The sequence below is a fragment of the Hypomesus nipponensis genome, chromosome 16 (genome assembly GCF_054491055.1).
Source record: "Hypomesus nipponensis isolate SF chromosome 16, ASM5449105v1, whole genome shotgun sequence".
Taxonomy (NCBI): domain Eukaryota; kingdom Metazoa; phylum Chordata; class Actinopteri; order Osmeriformes; family Osmeridae; genus Hypomesus; species Hypomesus nipponensis.
Genome location: NC_140376.1, coordinates 10,081,314 through 10,106,341, shown reverse-complemented (window position 1 = coordinate 10,106,341; position 25,028 = coordinate 10,081,314). Strand labels below are relative to the sequence as shown.

General features: G+C 39.5%; 2 protein-coding genes across 6 annotated transcripts; both read left to right on the top strand.

The window, feature by feature from the left end:
• Positions 1-1,696: 1,696 nt before the first annotated feature.
• mcoln2 (mucolipin TRP cation channel 2) lies at positions 1,697-14,980 on the top strand. 4 transcript variants are annotated; one of them, XM_084676353.1, is made up of 14 exons: positions 1,699-1,824; positions 2,456-2,606; positions 2,754-2,927; positions 7,561-7,714; positions 7,948-8,026; positions 8,117-8,213; positions 8,311-8,410; positions 8,584-8,696; positions 8,972-9,121; positions 9,582-9,683; positions 9,884-10,006; positions 11,154-11,360; positions 11,584-11,656; positions 14,513-14,980. In XM_084676353.1, the coding sequence occupies exons 1-14, from the start codon at positions 1,781-1,783 to the stop codon at positions 14,563-14,565; spliced, it is 1,620 nt and encodes a 539-aa protein (XP_084532479.1). In that variant the 5' UTR covers positions 1,699-1,780; the 3' UTR covers positions 14,566-14,980. The 4 variants fall into 4 exon arrangements, with proteins under 4 accessions (XP_084532481.1, XP_084532479.1, XP_084532480.1 ...); XM_084676352.1 differs by having other exon boundaries at positions 1,703-1,824; positions 11,584-11,714; XM_084676355.1 differs by lacking the exon at positions 11,154-11,360 and having other exon boundaries at positions 1,697-1,824.
• A 4,224-nt stretch (positions 14,981-19,204) lies between these two features.
• lpar3 (lysophosphatidic acid receptor 3) lies at positions 19,205-24,602 on the top strand. Of its 2 annotated transcripts, XM_084676463.1 has the most exons (4): positions 19,205-19,332; positions 20,183-20,935; positions 23,278-23,351; positions 23,430-24,602. In XM_084676463.1, the coding sequence occupies exons 2-4, from the start codon at positions 20,197-20,199 to the stop codon at positions 23,604-23,606; spliced, it is 990 nt and encodes a 329-aa protein (XP_084532589.1). In that variant the 5' UTR covers positions 19,205-19,332; positions 20,183-20,196; the 3' UTR covers positions 23,607-24,602. The 2 variants fall into 2 exon arrangements, with proteins under 2 accessions (XP_084532589.1, XP_084532588.1); XM_084676462.1 differs by having other exon boundaries at positions 23,278-24,602.
• The last annotated feature ends 426 nt before the right edge of the window (positions 24,603-25,028 follow it).

The window sequence follows — 25,028 nt, the reverse complement described above, 5'->3', positions numbered from 1 at the left end:
ATTTTTTGACACAATTTCGAAAAATGTGTTGAGATTAGTGAGGATTTCATGCTATTTTCAGAGATTAGCGATTTTCATCATTTTTCAAAACATTTTATTGGAAAAGTAAAGGGTGTGGAAGTAAGACAGACATTGTTAGAATAATCTGGTGTGTATTTGAGATTTTATTAAAAAGTTTGAAAAAGATATTGAGATTAGCGAGGATTTCATGCTATTTTCAGAGATTAGCGATTTTATATCATTTTTAAATGTTTTATTGAAAAAGTAAAGGGTGTGGAAGTAGGCCAGACATTATTAGAATAATCTGGTGTGTATTTTATATTTCTTTAAACAAGTATGAAAAAGATAGTGAGATTAGCGAGGATTTCATGCTATTTTCAGAGATTAGCGATCAATTTGAATTAATTGATTAATTTGCTAGCAATTTTGTATACATTTTTAAAACGTTTTATTGAAAGAGTAAAGGGTGTAGAAGTATATCAGGTATTATTAGAATAATCTGGTGTAAATTTGAGATTTTTGACACGAGTTTGAAAAAGATATTGAGATTAGAGTGGATTCCATGCTATTTTCAGAGATTAGCGATTTTCTATCATTTTTAAAAGTTTTATTGGAAAGGTAAAGGGTGTGGAAGTATAGCAGGTATTATTAGAATAATCTGATGTATATTTGAGATTTTTTGACACAAATTTGAAAAAGATATTGAGATTAGCAAAGATTTCATGCTATTTTCAGAGATCAGCGATTAATTGAAATGTTATTCAAAACGTTATTAAAAAAATAAAGGTTGTGGAAGTGAGACAGACATTACTAGAATAATCTGGTGGCCGTTTGGTTTTTATATCCATAACAATAGTATAAAAGCCATAATTTTTCAAAGATGTATGGGTAATTTTCACCCGGTCCCTAACTCGACGCTGCAAAGTAGCATCTTCCCAATGTGAAACGAATGTGAATATGAAACAACTTCACCTCGCAACAGAGTAAATGGGCTGAAATACCCAAATAAATGGCCTGGTGCACGTGACTCTGTCAGGCTATGGCATTTTGTACTTCTGTCGATCAATTTCTTATATTGTTAGTTAGCCTACTGCATCCAATCAGCGCTGAAGTGTAGTACCTACCCTTTCCGTTCAGAGTTAATGTAATGTCGTTTTCCATTTGGGGGAGTGTTTTTGTATTGGGGGGAGGTGAACAAGTCATCCAATTGGGGGGGAAGTTGACTCGTTTTCGGGGGGAGTGTTTTCATTTGGGGGATGTACTCATATTAGGGGGGGTCTTTTGCACTTCAGGGCCACCGTACTTTGCGCCCCCAGTTTTAAAACCTAGAAGCGCCTATGCTTGTGAGTATACACATCATCCCTCAAGTTGGCCAAGGCGTGTTTAATGGTTCATCCAATATACATAACTTTCTAGGTCATCTTATTTGCTCATGCAACTTCTATTCAGTTTGGATTAAATGTAGAGTTAACTTGACCCAAAACATACATCTAACAAATCGTTAGAATTATTCGAATTTGGCTTCTTCTGGACCACATTGCCGCCAAATGACATAAAGGCCATTCGTGGTCTGCTACTGCATGCGCATGTGCTTTGGAAACATTGGGCCAGCCTGTAGCTTTGTGAGTATTACATTTGTGATTGGCTATGGCAACTTGACTGACGACGAAAATAGGTATTCTACCATAATGTGTGATTCCTCACCGTCTTATGAAGAATCCTCTAACCATGTTAGGCTAATTCATTATCTCATTTGATAAATCACAATTGACAGATCAAAATGGAAATGTTAGTTCGATATCTCGACAGGAGAGAGTCCAGTAGGTAAGTTTTTGTACTTAATCAATATTGACAATGTCAATATTTGCCACTGTTAAACTAAATAAAATGTTGTGCTCAGATACATTTTACAGTACACTTATTCGGGATACCAAGAAAATATAGCCCACACCTTTCATGTAACTTTTTAGCCTGTTCGTATTAAAACCGAACATCTGTTTTAAAGTTAATTTTAATAATATTGATAGGCCATCATAAGTAAACCTTCAAACAATACATAAACTAAGAGTAAAAAAAAATAAAAGCATTTGTCGGTCAAAACACACTGAACTTATCTTGTCAACGCCAATGCAAATGCGAGCGAAATTTTGACTTCTCCGTGTAGGCTATGAAAGCCGTGTGTTTAGTAAAGAAAACACTTATTTAATACCTATTTTGTGAATTATGAAAACGAATGAAAAACCTTTATCACAGAATAAAATGTCTTCGCGCAAAGCCTTATTTCTCTATAATTGTCCGGTTTGGATCTTGTCAGTAAAGAGTTTTTTATTTCCTGTACTGAGTAATTATTTAGACTAACGGCCATGAAATCTCAGTTTTTTTTTGCAAAAGTTGAACTTTAAGCTATATTCAAGTTCACCAGTGCTGTTGATTTGTGCTTTGTTTTTTGTTTCAGTTCCATAACCCAAAGTGTCATTAAAGAGGAGGTGCTGAGGGATGACCTGAAATACTATTTTATGAGCCCATGTGAAAAGTACAGGGCCCGAGGACAGGTCCCATGGAAACTGGGGGTGCAGATACTCAAAATTGTCATGATCACCACACAGGTAGTGTACATAATGACAATAAAATGATGTCTTGAGTATCTGCAAGACAAATAATGAACTGACATACTGTAACTTGTGTTCTATTGACGATATGTTCTACCCAAATTAGTTGACAAAAAATGTTTTTGTATTTTTTAATACCAATAGCTGATTTTGTTTGGCCTCAACAACCAGCTGGTGGTTTCCTATAAGGAGGAGAATGTAATGGCATTTAAGAACCTGTTTCTAAAAGGCTACAGTGGTGTGGATGAGGATGACTATAGTGTGGCTGTTTACACCCAACAAGATGTCTACGACAGGCTCTTTTATGTTCTGGATCAGGCAAGTCTTCCTTCATCTTTATATCTCGTCTTGCTTTCTTGATCAGTCAAAGGCATTCTGAAGTCATTCTAAAGCAGTTCCTTTATTCTAGAGCAATGACTATGTCACGGTGGTACTATTTCATTTAACTATTGAGTTTGACTGTACTGCGCTGAGTGACCTTGACGTAGTTGCACTGCAGTTGAAAAACAAAATAAAGCATTTAAATCAGTGGCAATTTCTTTAAGACTGCAAGGGAAGCTCTGCTTGTCCTAGCATTTCAAAAAATTAATGGTCAAATATTTACTATTGTGTTAACATTTTAAATGTTATTGACTTCATACACATCGTACGACCAGAGCTACTGCTTTACGGCAAGCTCTGGTTACTTCCACTTTTCTCTTGAGGCATCGACAACACAGCTGACAGGTTAGGATCCCTGTCAATACACATGCTAGAAAGAGTTTTGGCTTGCTAATGTTGTTGCTATTGTTGCTAATGCTCTGACATTCTGGTTCGGCTTCGGATGCCATCAAACGGGATCTCTGGTCGTAGTCAGTCCTTCACTAACCAATCAGCATTCGTTAGCAGAATGCTAGCGTGTTATAGGCAACAACGACTTACCCTGTAAGTAATCGAAAGGACATAAGTACTCGTTCATTCAACTTTTGACCTGTAATCTATGTTGAACATGCAAAAACTACAATCAAATCTGAGATTTCTCTACGACAATCAGGCGAAAGAGACAAATTTAGCCGTTTTTTTCTCCATAGACTCCCATTCATTTTGCACTCGACCGCAATCACTCCCAGTGAAACTCTGGTGGAACTGCAACAAAATTCGGTACAATAGGGCTTCACCGACGTCACGTTCTGGGCGATAACCCGGCTGCGCGGCCATATTGGAGGCACTCGGTGTAAACAACTGAACGAAGTACAACCAAAGAACGTTTATTCTATACTCTTTGGTACAACTGTAGCCATGTCTAAACGACCGAAATGGTCATCAAAACGCGTCCAAGATCCAAAGGCATATAGGGAAGGACTTGGACCACAAGAAAAGGGTTGATATTTTGAGAAATTAGGATTTATTGGCGGTGCAGATCCCCTATCAGTTAACCTAGCTCCCTCTACTTGGATTCGTGACGACCCGGTGATTCTGCCTTCAGTTGGATATCCCGATATTGTTAACTACCTTTCTCGCCGAACCCATACACATGCAGTAGTTTGATAGGAATTATATTATGTCAATGTCAGCTTTACAGTAAAAAAATCACAGTAAAAACAATAAAAGCAGTAATTGTTTTTACTATTTACTATAAAAAATATTATCATTACAATAGAACATTTGTTACGAGCTGCTGAAATAAACATTTCACAATACCTGACAAGAAATGTGCCGAACAAATACGGATTTTGTCCAGATTTTTCCCTCATAGATCTTGGTTGAGCTTTGCCGACCACAAGCGCCTCCTTTACTCAGATAATCTCTGGCATTCCTCTCGATCTGTCCTATTGGTACAACCTGAAACACGGCAATAATTCAACATTTTCCTTGACGACGTTCGGGATATATTTCAGTGCCAGTGCTTTGTTGTGATGCAGAGTGCCTCCAAGATGGCGACTTCCGGTCCGATGACGCGTCGTGAAAACCCTCTTTAGTTTCGAAACACTGAAAAAACCTGATCAAAGAAACCCCATTGAAGTCCATGGAAGCTGAGCTTCAACAGGGAAATGCACTGTGGCGCTACGGGAATGTATGAGAAGGAAGTCAGTCAGTCGACCGGCTGCTAATTTATGTCGCTGATTCTAAACGAACTCGTCTTTGATATGAACGTGTTCTAACGCATTTACAGTCGTAAATATTTGACCATTAATATTTTGAAATGTTAGGGGAAACTGAGCTTGAATAGCTTCGGCGACTTTGTACAAAACCACTGTCAATCAAAGGAAGACGCAGTTTTTTGACAGACCCTCCAATCATCAGGCGGAAGTCCAGCGTCCAGGCTAGCCCACTCCTCCATTCACCCCCAGAGACGCTGAGCGTTCAGGGTGGGATATGATCGCAGCATTTATCCAATGACCGTATAGCAGAGCCTGTTTAAGGAGAGCCTTGCCACTCCCTATTAAGACCCATTGTACCGAATTTGGCTGCAGTTCCACCAGAGTTCCACTGGGGGTGATCGCGAGCGAGTGCATGTTGAATGGCAGTCTATGGAGCTAAACGGCTACATTTGTCTCTTTCGCCTGATTGTCGTTGAGAAATCTCTGATTTGATTGTAGTTTTTGCATGTTTAACATGGATTATAGGTCGAAAGTTGAATGAATGAGTACTTATGTCCTTTTGACTTCTTACAGGGTGAGTCTTTGTTGCCCATAACATGCTAGTATTCTGCTAATGAATGCTGAATGGTTAGTGGAGGACTGATACGACCAGAGCTCCCGCTTGATGGCATCCGAAGCGGAATCCGAATGTCAGAGCATTAGCAACATTAGCAACAACATTAGCAAGCCAAAACTCTTTCTAGCATGTGTATTGACAGGGAGAGCCTAACCTGTCAGTTGTGTCGATGCCCTGAGAGAAAAAAGTAAGTGACCAGAGCTTGCCGTAAAGCAGTAGCTCTGGTCGTACGATGTGTATGACGTCAATGACATTTTCAAAAGCTTTTTAGAACAGAAAGGTGACTTTAAAACAATCTAACAGCCAACAGTGTGTATTTTTATTGCCTCCCCTTTCGAATTCAGAATTCAAATTACTAGACAAAAAATTTAATCCTGAGAAAAGTGGATTTTCAGGGGTACCGCTCCATAGACCTCCATTCATTCTGCACTCGCTCGTTAGCGCCCTCACATGGAACTTCAACCAGTTCAGAACCCGGAAGTTTCCAGAGAATGGCAGTTCTCTCTATATTAGACATTCTCTGACGTATAGTTTTGAAGCACTGAAAAAACCTGTTCAAAGCAGCCCCATTGAAGTCCATGGAAGCTGAGCTTCAACAGGGAAATGCACTGTGGGCAGAGCCTGTTTAAGGAGAGCCTACCCACTCCCTATAGACCAATTATCACCCAACGTCACACAACTGTCAAGCAGGCTCAACTGCGCATGTCTGTTGCAAAAGACAAACTTCTCTCCGATCTATTACACTTGGAGTGTCGATCAGGTCATCATATATCTCTGGCCACTGGATTGCAGGGCTTGATATTAACTTTTTGAGGCTTTGGACAAATACATTTACGTTTCACTTGTCTATGCACAAAAGTCACTTGACCCCGATCCCCTTAAATAGCCTGATCAAGTGATCGGGCAAAACTAGCCTGGCTAACGGAGGTCGCTTTAATCTCAAGCAAATGACAAATGAAACAGACTTGGTTAAATAAATCTGAGATGCTGGCTATCTTCATCAGGCTTGTATCTACATTAGGCAGTCCTCCCTGACGTTTCTGGTGTAGTATGGAATGAAATACAACATTGTGCACACTGCCAGTGAGCGAGTCTGACTGAGGCTAACGTCAAAACAGTGTAACGGGGATGCAGTCTCACTTAAATTGCCAGTTTAAACAAATCAGAAAACTAATCGGACCAGCTGGCTAAAAGCAGAATTCCCATAACTCTTGAAAGTTGCCCTGCTCGACTTTTTAGATGTAGAATTGACTGTAAAACTGTACAATTATGAACTTTGTGACATGACATGAAGACATGGTTGCCGCTAAACTATGCGGTCTGTACCGGGCGACATTCTCACTCAAATGTCAAGACTTTAGTGACCCGAATCAAAATACTGATGCGACAGATCAATGGGTAATCGCTTTCTCTCTTAAAGGCTGTCCTCCTCGACCTTTTTGGTCTTTTTAAATCTAACTATTTGTATTATCCCTGTGGTCCGTCCTTTTCCCATTTAAAATGCTATCCTTTCCCGGTTTTCTGCAGCCACATTTCGCGCGCATCCCGAATGTTTACAAACAAATAATTGGTCTATACGGTCAATGGATAAATGCTGCGATTATGTCCCGCCCTGGACGCTCAGCGTCTCTGGGGGTGAATAGAGAAGTGGGCTAGCCTGGACGCTGGGCTTCCGCCTGATGATCGGAGGGTCTGTCGAAAGACTGCATCTCCTTTTGATTGACAGCGATTTTGTACTATAAAAAGTCGCCAAAGCTAATCAAGCTCAGTCCCATCACAGATTTTGCAACTGTACTTTAAAGACAAACTGCTGCAACCTATTTCTTGGTATTTGCTTGGCAAAATTGCAAGCCAATTTTGATCATACATTCTATACAATTATACATCACATTCCTTGTTTCAGTTTAACCTAATTCCCAAATTTCCTTTGGGTTTAATATTTTTTCGTTAGATCGTTCATTCATTCATTCATTCATACAGTAGGCTAGGCTAGTGTTGTAGGGGTGAACTAGCCAGTGAACTAAAAATGTATATGATGTAGGCCAAAAATGAGCTTCCCCTGTTTCAAAGACCAGCAGCCGCCACTGATCTAAATCAATTTGTATTTAAAAGTTAACAACAATATACAACTCAACATACATAACTTTATTGCTGAAGTTCCTTCTGCACAAGACTGCCTGTCAATAAAATCTTACAAAATAGGCTGAAAGTGAATTCTAGAAACTGTGTTTTTATGGAGGCTGTATCCATGCAGTACGACCACCTGGGTCACCTTTCTGTGGGGCCTATCAACTATGCTGAGGATAATGGGAAGCCGGTGCCACTGATCATGTGTAAGGAGTACTACAAGAGAGGGAGTGTGAAGCCTTCTGACGAGGCCTACGACATAGATGCCCAGTTGGAAACAGGTTCTGTCATGCTCACCTTTGTAGTCGTCATGGTCAATTCTGAGCTATTGTTTGGCTTTGTCCTTTAATAGAAATTGTAAAAGTAGTAAACAAGTGAATTGGTATATAGAGAATAGAGCAAACAACGTACTTACATTATGCTAAGTGAAAAGGACTGGATCAAATGATGTACTATATTAAGCAGTTTTTTAATTTGTATTCATCTTTCCTAAAGTTTGTTTAAACTCCTTTAGTTTGTATGTCAAAAGATCCATCCTCTGTGCATGGATGGAGAACTGAAAATTCTTCATTTTTTGATCTGGAATTTTATAGGTTTGTAACCCTTAGAAAGTATTAATACATTTTTATGAAAAGTATTTTTTTGGCCTTGAAGTTGGTAATTTGTAATTGTTTTCTATTCAGGCTAGTAGATATCAAGATAACTTTCCAAATAAAAGGAATCAACCTCCAAACAGTGCGCTTGCATGAGTTACCTGACTGTTACACATTCATTGTCACTGTAAGGGTCCCTTTTTAGTGTAAACATCTTCCATGCCATGTACATAAAATAATGATGAATTATGTCTGAATAAAACTTTATTTCACTCACTTTATAGATTACATTTGACAATCAGTGTCACAGTGGAAAGGTAAAAATCTTCCTCGAGATCGATGCACTGAGTAGCCCATGCAAAAATTGGAAGATATCTGGGACTGGTAAATCCTTGTTTTTCCACTGTAAACTAAGAACACCACAGACATTGCAACTGTTAACATTATTATGTCCCACTACATATTGTTAGTAGATTAGACTTTTGGTAACTGGGGTGGGTTTATCTGTTTCTGCCCAGAAGAGACTTCTGTAATTTGGATGAGTTTATCTGTTTCAGCCCAGAAGAACACACACTATCTACAGTTTTTTGACGGTTTTGTCATCCTGGTATGTTTGACCTCAGCGGTGCTGTGCACTCGCTCCATCGTTTTGGCAGTTTGGTTACTTCAGGTGGGTCTTCGTATTTTCAATTTAGTCCATGTCTTTCTCTCTATAAGTGTTTGAATCACAACAAATGACACAAATATAGTCTGCTTTTCAACAGTGTTTCCTTGCATCTATTGATTTTTTTTAAATATGTCACTTCAATTAATGCTATACTATTATAGCTTCGCAGTTTTATGCCAACTTAATCAAACTGATGATGCATGAAGTGGTAGTTAAGACTTGACCTAACTTGGCTTGTTAATTCACTGCCCTTTGGCTGTTTTGCTCCTCGTTTATAGCGATTTTCAAGATTCCTCCATGACAATTCTAAACGCAACGTGTGCAAATCAGACAAAAAGGAGTTCTTAAATGGTTGGTATGTTTTGGTTATCGTCAGTGACACCCTGACCATAGTAGGATCCATATTGAAGATGGAAATACAAGCAAAGGTACATTCTCAGACTTCATGTTCATGTTTATTAATTTGAATTGCTATTCACAAACCTATTCACTTGAAAAGTGAAGTGTAAAAGGTTTCTCATTATACTGTAACCCCATAATGGTTGATTACAAATTTGAATGAAGAGGATAAGAAATCAAATTGTCCGTTGCATAGACACTGAGAGTCAATGTCCGTGGACTTTGGAGCAACATGGCTGAATGTAGACATTATAAAAACCCAGAGCTATTTACGCTAACCCAAGTGTGACTTCTGAGTCGAGCTTTTATAACCCCCGCACTAAGCTTATACTTTAAGCTGACATATGGAGAATAGAAGTCCCTTCTTTGTACACAGTATAGTTTATGGGGCTGGGATACTATCAGTAACTGTATTTATACAGTCTGTTGTGAATGTGTCAGTCTGACTCTTTCCTCTTTCGTCTATCTTTTTATATATCTCTTATTTAGAGTCTGACCAGCTATGATGTGTGCAGTATCTTCTTGGGAACGTCTACATTGTTGGTGTGGGTGGGGGTGATCAGATACCTTGGATACTTTCAGAAATACAATGTAAGTTTGTATAGAGACTGAGTAGTATCAATACTCCCCTTATTTAATCAGATATCAGTTCCCTGTGTCACATACGATTCTACACAAACAAACTGTGTCAGTCCCAAGTTCTGGAAAGACTACCACAACACGCACACAATAACCGCCCCTTTTTCCCCTACCAGTCTGTTAGATTTTTGCACTCTGTTTGTGTGCCCCAGGTTCTCATCCTGACCATGAAAGCTGCATTCCCCAAGGTTCTACGCTTCTGCTGCTGTGCTGGAATGATCTATCTTGGCTATACTTTCTGTGGCTGGATAGTACTTGGGCCCTACCATGAAAAGGTATGACTCATTGTATGATCCCATTACAGTCAGTACCATATAGTCTAGTGCAGTATTTATTAGTATAGTAAAGTGTCATGTAGATTGATGATAATTAAAATGCCAGCAATGAGTTAGATTTCAATTTGTTTAGGTATAGATTTAAAATGTTCATATGTTTTGTAACCACAGGGTAGCAGTGTCTATTCATTTTTAAGAGGTTTATTTTCTAGTTAAAGCAACCTGCCATTCCCAACAGAATATATGATATCATCAAGTGTTTAGCCATAATTGTCATCTAAGATAAATTAATTACGGAAGTAAAGTTTAACTGAATATAGATGTAACTCGTTTTTCTGACGTGGGCCAATGCCAATAAACAACTGAAAGTAGACATCTACAAAACCAAAAATCCAGTTTGTTGAATAAGGTGCAGATGATTTCATAAGTATATAGATTTGTGTTTTTTGGTACAAAGACAATCATGTTTATGAACCATAAATGCATTGCAAACGTGGACACAATCAAAATGCAAACCCATTCATCACACATTCTACAGCAATGTGCTCTTGTTAGATTGAAATCACTAAAGCCAATATTATATATGACACCTGTGACCAGCAGAGTGGCATATCCCATTGGAGTCTGTCACCACAGTGTAAATAAAGTGGGTTCAGTTCAGTGTCTATCAGACAACTGAAAGTGAAGACGTGGTCATGGGCGTCTGTCCCTTCAATGTCAGCAATTCCAGTTTGTGTGTTTACTGTGGAAGGTAAACAGCGGATGTGAGAAGGCTGCCAGGCCACATGTCCTCCTGTCCTCTTACCCAGAATCCATATGGTCTGAGTGGGCTGTGTTTAGATCCTATCTTTTTCTCTGTTTGCAGAGTTTGCTCCTCTGTATGTTTTCTACCACGTCTCATGACTGCTTTCTTTCTTTTCTCTGTCTCTATCGTTCATGGATCTTTGATCTTCCATTGGTCTCTTTCTGTCCCTCTTTTTCTATCTTCCTATGTCTTTGGTCTGTCTTTCTTCCTTTTGTGTCTTTCTATTATCTGTATCTTTCGTGGCCAACAGGGACCAATCCCCCCCCCCCTATATTCTGTCTGAGTATTAATATCTCTCCTTCATCCTCCCCCTTTTTATTTCTTATCATATCCCTCTCTCAGTTTGAGGGCTTAAGTCGTGTGGCAGAGTGCCTGTTCTCCCTGGTGAATGGAGACGACATGTTCACCACCTTCGCCCAGCTAAAGGACAGGAACACGCTGGTGTGGGTCTTTAGCCGTGTCTACCTCTACTCATTCATCTCCCTCTTCATCTATATGGTGCTATCACTCTTCATTGCTATCATCACAGATGCATACGAGACCATCAAGGTATTGACACCAGAACCAGATTATGCTCAAATCCATTATGATCCCAAGGCCTTGTAAAACATATAATTCCAGAGACAGAATTCTGACAGAAAAATGATGAGCCCTTATTAGAGATCAAATAACTGAGCAGAATTCTCCTCAAATGTGACTAATGAGGGGTTCATTAATGACAACATTCTCTACAGAGCCACACTTATGAATGGCCTTTTATTTTTTCAAACAGAACTACCAGAAGAATGGCTTTCCCTTAACTGACCTTCAGAAGTTCCTGAAAGAAGACAAAGACTTTCCTCCTGGTGAGGACACAGATACCAACTCACAGATGAGATTCTCATCTCCCTGCTGCTGTAGACGGTAAAGTGTTAATGTACTTCCATTATGTTAAGGTATTGGTCTGTAGACGTGACAGGCTGTAAAGAATGCTCTTAATTTAGGTAAATGTACTGCACAAATATTATTCAGTCATATCTTTTTTTGCTAACAACATCACATCTCAGTCCTTTCTGCAAGTTTTTATGCGCAACAATGAAAAACTTTGTTTCGTTTCATTGCCATGGCCAAATTCATGAGTTCTTTAGATACATGTCTTTTGTACCCATTTCCAAGCCAATCTCTGTCATCAGTGGCGATGCAGAGTTTCCTTTTCTGTGCTGAGGTTCAGCCTGGCCCTCTGTGGTCTCAGCAATGAAATTAGTGGTGGGAAAAATGCAGACACACCCAGCGATGTACTGATTACAGAGAGACTGGCTCAGGCTGGGAAGAGCCTTCTCCCTATGGCCGCCACAGATAAACAACTCGGGGTTTGGCGTTGAGACTGAGTCAAATCAACCAGTTTTCTTCTGCATAGTCCCATCTCTCCCCTGAATGTTTTGGGTCCTATTGATTTCGAGCCCATGGCCCCTTATTTCTTAACGAAACACTTGTCCAATGCCACAACTGTCCTGAAGGGATTCAAAGGTTTAATCACTATTATTTTTCTATTCACTGATTTGAATCAGTGATATAAATCTATAATGGAACGTTTTATAATGCTTAGATTAAATCTTAATGTTTGGTGGTTGACTTGATGTGCCCAGGTTTCCTTGTGAGAAATTACAAGATTTTTTTTAAAGTAGTTGTGAGGGTTCTTTTATTATGCTCCTTTTTTGTTCGTCCTCCTTCATTTGGTTTGGTTTTGCTTCAGGTTCTAGTTCTGGTTTTTCACTGTCTAGTTTTACGTTTCATGTTCCGTGTTGTTCTGGCTGTCATTTGGTTGTATTGATTTCACCTGTTAATAGTTAGCTTGCCTATTTAAGTCAGGCCCTTCATTTGTTTCATTGTGAGGTATTATTTGTGTTAGCGACATACTGAGCATAAATGTTCAAATTTATTTATATAGTGTTATAGACCTTTGCACTGTTTCTTTGACCTTGTATTGGGCCTAGCCCGTTGGATAATTTCTGCCTTGTGGATACCCGACTTGTTTCTGTTGACTACAATTTTTCCTTGTCCTTTTTGTGGAACAAAACACATAACCTTTTACTCGACATCTGGGTCCTCTTTCCTTTCTTGGATCTACCTGGGATTGTGACAGTAGTATTATACCACATACTTTTTCATCACACTAATGAAATTTTATTTAGTGAATCCAGTCTTTTTCATCATTTTCTCCCATTGCTTTTTCAACTGTTCCAAAGCCCTTCAAATGTTTCAACAGACCAGTGAGGTTGGTTTGAAATGTACAAGTTTGCAAGTCAAATGTGGTCAACTTAGTGCTACAGCAACACGAGTTGACATAGATGGCAAATCTGATCAAATAGTATGTAAATGTTTAGTTCTTTACTTGTACATTCTTTCATCTATTGACTTTCTTTGGTCTGTGAATCATCAGCATCTCCAACCTTTGTTATCTTATTCGTTGTCCCTCCTCCACTCTGATACTACAAACACTGTCAATTTCAGTGTGTGTGAACCATTATCCGTTATTAGCCATTATCAAGGGTCTGAGGTATCAAACCATTGCATTATGGATAGTCGCTTTGTGGTACAGTAGGATCTGTAAAGATCTCTGTAGCAGTTGTTTTCCTTGATCATTTTCCAGTAAAATATGGAGGGGCAACAGCTGAGTAATCCATTTCTACATTGAACCTCAGTAGCAGGGCTTGATGTTGGTTTGATGCAAGTTTGATAATGGTTGGCTAAGTTATCTGAGATCTGTTTTTGTCTATTCTGATGCACTTTACTGCATTAGTAATTCAACCATCAGCTTGAGGTTCCTTTGTTTGCACAATTTGTTTGCAAATTGCAGGCATCATTTTGGTGGTGGTATCAAATTGAAGGACATTCCCCCGGAGTGGTTTGTGCCTTCCTGCTCCATTCTCAAATTTAAATTTTTAATTTGATCACATTCTCATTGGCTTCAAAAAGCACTCTAGCAAACTTCCTAACCACATTAACAAAATCAATACATTGAGCATTCTCTCATTTGAGTTATTTCACTATTTAAACAAATATCTGCACTATAGGCCTTATGTAAAGAAATCCAAATGAACCAACAGTGTTGTGTCTCATACTCTTTGATAAAGTGAGTTATTAGATAGTTAACATTTAAGAGAAAAGTGCATTAAGGTCAGTTAACTAGTCTTTAATTGGCCATTACTGTATAAACCTAATGAAAAAACATGAACCATTGGTTCACTTTTAGTTTAGATCAAAGGAGCTTTATTTTTTTTTACTTTTACTTCATCAGTGTATCCAGTTGAGGATCTCTTTTGCAAGGAAGCCCTGCATATTCACTGTAAATAAGCTAGTTGCAGTGCTTTACAAGATCATGTCTAGTTCCTCCCGGGAAGCTTGTTGAAAATAAATAGTGTTGAAGAAAAGGAGAAGAACTTTCCTCAAAAAGTGCACTGTAATGTTAGAATAGTTTGGTTTCAGTTAAGATCGAGTTCAAAATAAAGTTAGATGAGCTGTCCCTTTAAGCAAAACATTTAGCTAACTAGCATCCCCTTTGATTGGTAGCGAGCAAACTCTGATAAAAAAATATCTTTAAATAAATAGCAATTTTGCAGATACTCGGGTCTGAATGAAACTAGCCCATTGAGTCCACAGAATATACATTACATTTCTCAATATGAAATTGCTATTAGATATGTGTGTTTGTTTTATTTCAGAGCTCCAAGACATGATGACATCACACTTATCAGCTGACAGCAAGCTCTCCTGACACTCCAGAAAATTATGGGAGAAGAGGATTCAGAGAACAAGGAACAGGATCCTCTGCTAGTGAGGAAAATACCCTGAAAAACATTGTTAAGCACAGTATTTACATATTGGCCAATCTGCTGACTCTTTGCTAATATTTGCTGTATTTCTATTTTGCGTATATCCAGGCTGACACCAGCAATGCATGGCAATCGATATTCATTTTAATCCACCCATGCAATGTTTCTGAAATACAAAGGAAATGTAAATATAAAATGTGTTGCTGGTTTAGACTTTCTTTAATGATCTTTAATACACTGAATGGACTCCTTTATCTACAAATGAGTGGATGTGTTATTGTTTGAATCTATGAATCAATACTCAACATTCAGTCTTGTTGTTATTGTTAATAGTAAACTGTGCATGTTGAATACACATTTTATTCGTACAATGAATTAGTTACCCAGTGCAAATATTGTTATATAATTTTATTGATTCATAATTCACTCAATGCTGTGTTCAAAACGTGTATCATCCTTAGCCAGGATGTAGAAAATGTCAGGTAGCATGAGGTAAGACAACGAGGGGACTTGGAGAATATGCTACTAAGTGCTTAATTGGAGTGATTTAGAGTGGTCATGTTGAGCTATTTTATAAACAAATATCTGTGCTAAAGTTAATTTGAGAACAGTGCAGTTATTCTCCAGTAACAAATTAACTAAAAGCACAGTTTCAGAATTCCATAGTCCAAGTTCAAGTCTTTTATTGTCAGATGCACAGAACAACACAAGGTCAGTCTGGGCACTGACTTTCCTCGGACAAGACAACACAAAGCAACCTGGCATAACATAACATCTTATGCAAGAATTTAGTTTAACATTGATTACATCTATGATACGCTCAAATATAATAAACCTCCTAAATATACAAAATAATATAAAATATACAGTACAGTATACTAAACCTCTAATACACATAATAACCTATAAGCTTATAAACCTATACTAACCTAGAGAGAAGTGCTTGGCCGTAATGCAAGGTAGCAATGGTGCTTTACTGTTGCATTATCTATTTGTGTGGTATGTCAAGACAGGCTTTGTGGGGAGATAACCTTAGGGATACATCAGTAAAAACATAAGAAAATCCTTATTCCACTTAACATTTAAAAATGTGTATTCATTTAAGCTGTAGCAGATGATTTAATACAAATACAAATAGTGCATATACAAAGACCAGCTAAAAAATCTAAGAAGAAATCAGAAAATCTGAATCAGAAATGGTTTTAATTGCCCTGAAAGTTTGCACAGACTAGGAATTTACTTGGCAGGAAGGTGCATACATTCAATAGCCTGACGTTGTTATACTCATAATTCTAGTCAGAATATGAGTCTGAGAACTCTCCGTTGGGCTTTGACTACGGGGCGTGTTTCAAACAAGCCTGGAAAACAAATGCCTCTTCGCTCAATTGGATAGACCTACAACCAATCAGAGCAACATAATATGTTGTTTGTTCAAAACGAATTCAACTTAAGCGCTCTTTTGTGACGTGGGTGATTACGTTACTGTTGATCATCTGTCCATCGTATAAAGCCCACCCTGGCAATTTCATTGGTACGCCCAGATTCTGGTTTCCTGTAGTTGTTCCCCAATACGAGACCCTCCAGACCCAACTTCCCGAACACATTTTTTTGAGGTCGGGGAGAAGTTGGGCTGGCAGCCAGGCTATATATTCAACATATAGGAGTAAATCTTAAATAAGTGGTGTAGTGTAAGTTTAAACAAGTCTAACTATACAAAAGGTGCAAAGTTTAATTAAAGGCCATATGGCAGGTTAACCACCTCTGTTGATTAATGGGTACATAAAGCATTCAATATATGTATATTATTCAAGAAATCTCCAAATGGTATATCACAATGGTGTTTAAGACCAGTTTTGTCATGTTTTGTGTTAGCATTAGCATATTAGCGCAATTCAACAATGACGTCACGTTGTAGAGTCCTGGACCAAGGTAGCCTCAGTCTAGTACTAGAACGATGGCCACTGACCGGGATGAAGAAGAGGTGGCAAGAACCACTAATGTATATGATGGCCCACAGCTGGCCGTCAAAGCCAATTAAATAATTCATTTATCATTTATCGTATGATTCATTTATTAAACGGTTCATTGTACCGAGGAGAATGAGTGGAGAGTTGAAGTGTCCTCCTGGTGAGTTGCTATCATTTAGCAACGCAGCAACGTGGAGCTTGTCTATGAACAGCAGTGCACATATACTATTTATTTCTACTGTCAGCTGTGTCTACTGTCTGTTTTCTTTAAAAAGACAATTGAATGTGCTGTATCTAACCAACTGGCAAACTTTCGCTCTCAGAACAACCTACTAGACCACAACCAATCAGGCTTCAAGACTGGCCACTCCACAGAAACTGCCCTCCTGTCAGTCACTACTGCCCTCCAGTCTGCCAGAGCTGCTTCAAGGTCATCCGTCATCATTCTGCTGGACCAATCTACATCTTTTGATAAGGTCAACCATCAGATCCTGCTCGCTAGACTTTCTGAGATGGGCATCTCTGGCACTGCACTTCAGTGGATCTCATCCTACCTGTCGGGAAGATCCTACCAGGTCTCCTGGGGAGGCAAAGTGTCAGCCCCCTGCCAGTTCTCCAATGGTGTCCCACAGGCTCTGTCCTTGGACCCCTCCTCTTCTCCCTGTACACCACCTCACTTGGATCGATCATCACCTCCCATGGCTTCTCCTACCACTGCTACGCTGACGATACGCAGCTGTCGGTCCCCCTGACTGATCCGGGGATCTCAGCCAGAATCAAAACCTGCCTCACAGACATCTCCGCCTGGATGACCGAGCACCACCTCCAGCTGAACCTCGCCAAAACAGAACTTCTCATCATCCCAGCCAAACCCTCCACCTCCCACGATCTCTCAATCACCCTGGGATCTGCGACGGTGACCCCTTCATCCTCTGCCAGGAACCTTGGGGTTACCATGGATGACAAGCTCTCCCTCACGGCCCACATTGCTGCAGTCGTGTAGATTCACCCTCTACAACATCCAGAAGATCAGGAGATACCTGTCTGAGCATTCCACCCGGCTGCTAGTCCAAGCACTAGTCCTCTCCAAGTTGGACTACTCCAACTCGCTGCTCGCCAGTCTCCCAGCATGCACAACCCGCCCTCTCCAGAGGATTTAGAACACAGCAGTCGTCTGGTCTTCAACCTACCCAGATGTTCCCATGTCACCCCGCTCCTCATCTCCCTTCACTGGCTATCCATCACAGCCCGTATCAGATTCAAGACCCTGGTACTGACCTTCTGAGCGGTGAACGTTACTGCTCCTGCCTACATCCAGTCTCTCCTCCAGCCTTACACCCCCACCCGCCACCTACAGTCTTCTTCTAACAACTGTCTGGTGGTCCCACCTCTCAAGACCGCCCGTTTCCAACCCAAGCTCTTTTCCTGTCTGGCCCCCCAATGGTGGAATCATCTCCCCACCTCCATCAGAGATACTGACTGTCTCCCCACCTTCAAGAAAAGGCTAAAGACACACTTGTTCCGGGATGCAACGGTACTTAAGATTTGTTGGATCCGATGTTAGTTTATTTCCTCAAGGATTACAATGACACTTACTGAGGGACTTGTTGCACTTGTTGGTTAGTTGTAACTTGTTGGTTAGTTGTAACTGAGTTAACGTCTTGTACTTGCTGTAAATTATATTATTGTTGTTGCTTGCTTTCCTACAGGTACACTCTTGCACTTTTGAGGTTCATGCTGTTTAATTTGTAATAATTTTTTTAACTACTTGCACTTATGTTTCTTAATATTGGCAATTGGTTGCTAATCACGATGTATGCTCATGTTTTGGCTTCCCGCAATGTTTTTGGGGGCTAACTCATTTATGATCATTGACCTTTGCACTTCTTGTAAAGCTTTCTCTTGGAAATCGCTTTTAATAAAAGCGTCTGCTAAATGAATAAATGTAAATATATGAGAGAGAATATAGATTGTGCTTTGCCAAAGGTTATACACCCACATATGTAATTGTCACAATAATAAATAATTACATTTGACAAATGCTGAAGGAATTCTGAAGAACATGTAGGCTATAATACATGTTCAGTATATTATATAGGCCTAGTTCAGAAATACAGTTCAATAGCCTTATGAGATGTTATTGTTTCACTATAGTTGAGATTTTTGCACTGTGCCTGGTAAAATACAGACGGTTCCTGGGCTTTAACAACTCATACTGTTGTGTTTTTCTTAACATGTGGCTTAACTTTTAAATGGTCTTGTATTGCTGTTTTAAATCCAATGCATTAATGATCTATTGCATTTGTTGAACTGTTTTGGCCGACTTTTTAAAATATAGTTCTTCTCAATATTTTTTATTCAGTCAACAACCTTTGACATTCAAAGTCTGAACATGGTTCAGACATTCAAACCCTACCAGGCAGGCAAGCCATTTAAGATATTCTTAAGGTAGGTCAAAGCAACAGTATAGCCCGCACTGTAGTGGCTCCAATGCAACCACTCACAACACTGGAATTTAAAAGTCGATCAAAGACAGTGGTGGTTCACGCCCTCTGCGTCAGTGAATTCTCTTGCTCAAAATGTTTTTTGCCCTCGATCACTTCACTCACAAACACCCTCACCTTCTATAGTCAGCGTTGCCTACTGGAAAGTTGGAGACACTTTCAATAATGTGCTATGGATAACGTTTATTAACAAGGGTTATAGAGGAAAGCGGGTTGTTCGGTTAACCCGACCTGTTAGGTAAAGTATATATTTGTTATTTTAAGTTGTTAGGTGCTTGAACTATTTAATTATTGTCTTGTCTGAACGAACTGGGTGCTGCTACTGACGAATGGCGTTAACTTGGAATTATTGTCTCTTCGTCGTAAATTACCGCCGGTGGTTTCTTCACTTATTTTGGAGACTATTGTTCGAATTTCATTTTGATATGATCGCCGTGTCTTAATTGTGTACTCATTATCGACACAAATCACAAGAAGTTACAATTTGGAAGAACTGTACATCCACGTAGACAGTCATTTGCTCAAAAGGTAGGCATATTAGTTTCTTAATTGTTACTTAGTGTTTTCAAATAATTATAGCCCCAAATGAGAATCGTTTTCAAATGAATTATTAATAAAATGAATATACTTATCCCTAAATGTAATTTACCTGTTATCATTAAAGATTAGGGAATTGGCTTTGGCAGAGTAATAGTAAGTGAATTATACCAGTGATTAACCACAGCTCTTTTATCTAGTAGGTCTCACTATACAAACTGTGTCTCTGTTATGGGAGAGAATGTGTGACTGCTGATTTCAGAAGCTGCTTCCAGTTAAAATATGTTTGACATGTGAACTGCCATTTAGAGCTGGGTCATTTCATCTTTCTGAGTTCAAGAGGTATTTGGCCTTGAGAAAACTGGCACTGCACAAAGATTTGATTTGTAAAAAAACAGTCTGATCTAAAATGTTCATCACCTTCCTTTGACTAAATTATCCAATGTAGGTTAAAACAGCATGGTAATGTGCACTGCAGAGAAGGGCTTGTAAAGGGAAGTAGAGATTTCTGGAGCTGCACGGTTGCATTTTCAATGTTTTTTCATCCACAGACTTTCAGCTCAACATGGCCAGTCAGAACCACTGCTACCACGATGAGCTCATGGGATTCTTCTACAACAACAGCAACCAGACCAAAGAAGAATGGGGATCCTCCTCATCCCAACTCATTCTTGTCCAGGTGGTTGGCTCCCTATTCTGCTGCTTCATTCTTGTTTCCAACGCCATGGTCATCACTGCTGTCGTCACCAACAAGAGGTTCCACTACCCCTTCTACTATCTTCTTGCCAACCTGGCTGCCTCTGATTTTCTGGCAGGGATAGCATATGTGTACCTCATGTTCAACACTGGCCAACTGTCCAGAACGCTAACCGTAGGGGGATACTTCTTCCGCCAGGGTCTTCTAGACACCAGTCTCTCAGCTTCGTTAGCTAACCTACTAGTGATAGCCTTGGAGCGATACATCTCAGTCATGAACTGGAAGGTCCACAGCAACCTGACCAAGCGAAGGGTGACCTTGCTGATTGTGCTGGTCTGGAGCATCTCTATTGTTATGGGGGCTGTGCCTAGCCTGGGGTGGAACTGCATTTGCAACCTGGAGGACTGCTCAACCCTTGCTCCCATCTTCAGCAGGAGTTACCTGATATTCTGGTCTGTCTCCAATCTGGTGGTTTTCCTGATCATGGTGTCCATCTATATTAGGATTTATATGTACGTCAAGAGGAAGACAAATGTGCTGGGTCCCCATACCAGCGGCCGCAAGAGGACACCCATTAAGCTGATCAAGACTGTCATGACCGTGCTAGGTAATGATGTAGAAGGGTCTCTCTAACACACCGTGTTATTGTTGAAAGTGACACTGTCTAACTTTTAAATGAATGTTGTTTGCATTGTAGAAATGCCCTTGAATCATTACCATACAACGTGAACAAAACATGGGTCCGAAAACGTTGTTAAAGTACAGTTGGAATTCCTACTCAAAAGCTAGGTCCAAAATTCACTGAAACTCATATATTGAAAAAAAGTGTTGAACACACTGAATTATTAAATCAGAATCAGAATTTGGTTTTATTCGCCATGTAGGTTTACACAAACACAGAATTTACTGTGGCCGGAAGCTGCAGTAATTGTTATCAGATCCAAACGTAGGTACTTGATTCCCACTAACTTTTATGGCAAATCTCCTTTCCAGATACAGTAGCAAAACACAGCTCAAAAATGTGTTATGTTTGAGTTTCATGGCATTAGCTTGCCACATGATGAGTTTGCTTTGTTTTGTTTTTTCTATATCTCTTAAGTCTTTGCGCTGGTTGTCTGGCAGATAGGGAGCTTGGGAGTAGCCTCTGCCTCGGACACACTGTCTTCAGGACTGCTGTGTAATTATCTCTCTCAAAAGGACACTGCTTTGCCCAATAGGCTTCCAAGCAAATTCTGTAAAATGGTTCCTACCAAACAACCTCCACAAAAATAACCTATACTTGAGAACTTTTTTGCCCATGTGCAGTTGTTCTCGGAAGCTGTTGTTAGATGGATTTAGCTGACCTGAACTGCTTTTGTCCTGTTATGTGCTTCTCAGGTTTCAGTTTGCGATGATGATGATGATAGCATTATACTGGTGTTAAAATAACTCAAAGGAGTTGAAGTGTCATTGTATGTAGTATGTTGAGAACTTGTTGTAATCATCAAAAATGACCATTTCATTCCAAAATCTAGAATACTAACAAATGTTCCTAAAATGTGTATGTGATAATGACATGAGGGAGTGAAGTATGGAGGAGCAAAAGCAGAAAAACCTCAACACCCCTCATTTAGTGGACTAAGAAGCCGGGGATCAAGTCTACTACAACTCTTTTGTTTCACTGGAACTGAAAGAAAAACTGGGTCAACCAGTTCATAGTCCCTCTGGAAACATCCACACATGCTACAGTAACTTTGGGCAAAAGGGTTGAATAAGATAGAAAAATAACAACTTTTGAAATAGCAGAGTTCAGCAAATTACACTATTTTTGCACACTCAACAATACTTTACTACATTTAAGGACCATTTTCAGATTGTTTGAAAGGCTCAGTGCCAGTACCTCCAAGTAAATAATTTGCGATGTCTCCAGCTGTGTAGGTTCAAACAGGCTTCATACATTTGAGTCACAATGCTGTTATTTTATCCAGCAAGTGATGGCCCCCTTTGTAAGATATGTATCTTGTGCATGTGAGAGTTTGATTGTGAGAGAAGATTGTGATTTAAGAGATTTTTGAAAGCTGGCATGAAAGACGCACATGTGCAATAAACATGCCGGCCTCTTTCCCTAGATTTTTTATTTTTTGTATTTAAAAGATTTGAAAGGATTAAACATGCACTTAAATAGAAAATATGTAAGATATACTGCCAGGGGAGATCCATTTGGTGAGGTTTTGCAGTAAAATCTGAACTCTGTTTTACACTCATGCCTCACATTGACAAAACAAAGAAAAACTACTGAAGTCAATGCTGTCAGCATTGTATTTTCATTGGTAGTATTATATTGTGCAAGTAAGGGTGTGTTCCCTCTTTACATTGTGGAGAACAAGCCTTGTTTTTGTTCAGCTGAGATGAGGAGTTAAGAACAGGCCAGCAGCAAAGACATGCCGTGGCGTGCACTTTCGCCCCTTTCCTTGAAATCTCTTAGAAACTCCGGCCTCGTGTCCCAACATGTACTCCCGTTCGGGTGATATTGTTGTCTCATATTTCAGTTGAATTTGCGATCAACATTAATTGTGCAGACAATTATGACCAACACAGCAGCAGACTTCAAACACTTTAGATGATTCTGTGACATTGGCTTCCTTGTGAACTTGTACTGGCAAGCTTTGAGGTTCTATATGTGGAGGAACTTAACTGTCATCAAGCTGTTGCCGTTGTCTACAGATAGACATTCACGGTAGTGTGGAATTGTTAGTGAGGTTTCTTAAATTAATCTGTGGTTTCTAACATTTTGTGCTGTACTCCTACAGTTATCTATACTGTGGCTACTAGATAGTATGCTTAAAAGGTACGTAGGTAGGAAGGTATTCTTAGTATGATCAAGATGCCATTGAGCTTACATGGGTGAACATGAAAGAAACCTGGTGATCAATTTTTTAACTGTGTATGTTTTGGTGTTCTTTATCCCAGGTGCATTTGTGATCTGCTGGACACCGGGCCTGATTGTCCTACTGCTGGATGGTCTCCACTGTGAAAGGTGCAAGGTGATGATCTTTAAACGCTGGCTCCTTCTTCTCGCCGTGCTCAACTCAGTGATGAACCCTGTCATCTACTCATACAAGGATGAAGAGATGTGGACCACCTTCAAGAACCTGCTGCGTTGCGTGTGCAATGGCACCCGCCGCCAGAGGTCCTCCAAGGCCAACACCAAACCCCTCAGCTCCAACCAGGAAACCGGCGTCAGCCAGCTCACATCTGAAGAGACGAAGAGTGACGCCAAAGACATGCTCCAAACTTGAATCTGGCGCCCCAGTTCCAGTTTCACGTTTAAAGTGAAAAATGTGGCTGAATATTCAAGAGACACGTTACAGTCATTGTCTTCGTATCCTCAAGGTATAGCAAGACGACTATCTTGGAGGGATGCTCATACTTGGTACACTTCCTAGATGCAACACAGGTTTTCTGTGCATTGCTATAAACCCAATATGAGTTACTGTCTTTTGTGCTACTGGAGGTAGCACAGTAGCAGAAAATGGAGGAGGAAAGTTCAAGTTATGATAAGACATACCGTCAGTACATTTATTTCTTTTTACTTTCACATCAAACATCAAATGTTGACTTTTTTAATAGACCTATTGTTTATAGAACTTTTCAGAGATCTTTTATCAGGGAGAACTTGTTTTCTTTTATTGAAACACTATAGTACTAGATTGTAGTTCACATTCAAAACTGTACTCCTTGTGTATAAATTGAGGTTCTATACAGTAGCACTGTTGTACTGTATGTGTTCGTAAGCACAGGGAAATATAAAGGACAGTAAATTACTATGTATGTCTTGTCACAGTCTACTGTGTACATATGTCATTTTTAGTTCCTTTCAAATAGATGACAACTAGATTGATCTGATTGTTTCTAGGCAAAGTCACAATTGCGATTCAGAAGGAGCAGACGAACTGCTGAGGTATTTTCATGCCGACATCAGGTGTGTTATTAGTTGCATAACATTTTCACCCACAGTTATTCCTTTATTTATTTATTTTTATTCTAACCGAGGCAAACCTGTTTTGTCTATCTTGGAGTTTTTACACATCCTTTCTGAAGTGACTTGGAACAAAGCTGATGGCTGGGGCACTGGTTAAACAACGCTTTAACTGAAAAAGAGCAGGGCTGTAAAAAATGTTGCAACACACTGGATTCCTGATGTAGTTTCCCTTGCTTGAAGGAACCTCAGAAGATATGACTGAACCAAGTCCTATTGTAAATAATTTACAGGGTCAATAAAACTCTTAACCTACTGTACAGTATGTATGTTATTTGACCACTCCTTAAATAAAAGGGATTGATTAAATTAAAACAATTTATATCTACTAGTGTTGTCACTTTTGGAATTTGACATATAACATGTCACGTACACTATGTGCTTGTAAACAGGATGATTCATGTGTCCGGTGTGGCTGATAAGACTGCTATGATAAGTCTGTAGTAGTCCAGTCAGACACCATAAAAACCACAAGACAGTGTGATTGGTTACAGAGTCTGGATTTTCTCTTGGAGATCTGTAAACAGGAAGGTGCACTGGGAGAAACAGATTTTGGTCTTACAAACAAATCAAGGTGCGAATGGTCTCTATGGAAGTTAACTGGTTTATAATGGTAATAAGTAAAGTATATCTGTTATGTCGCCTGTCGTTGATTTAACTTTGTATTTCGCGTTGTGTTCTC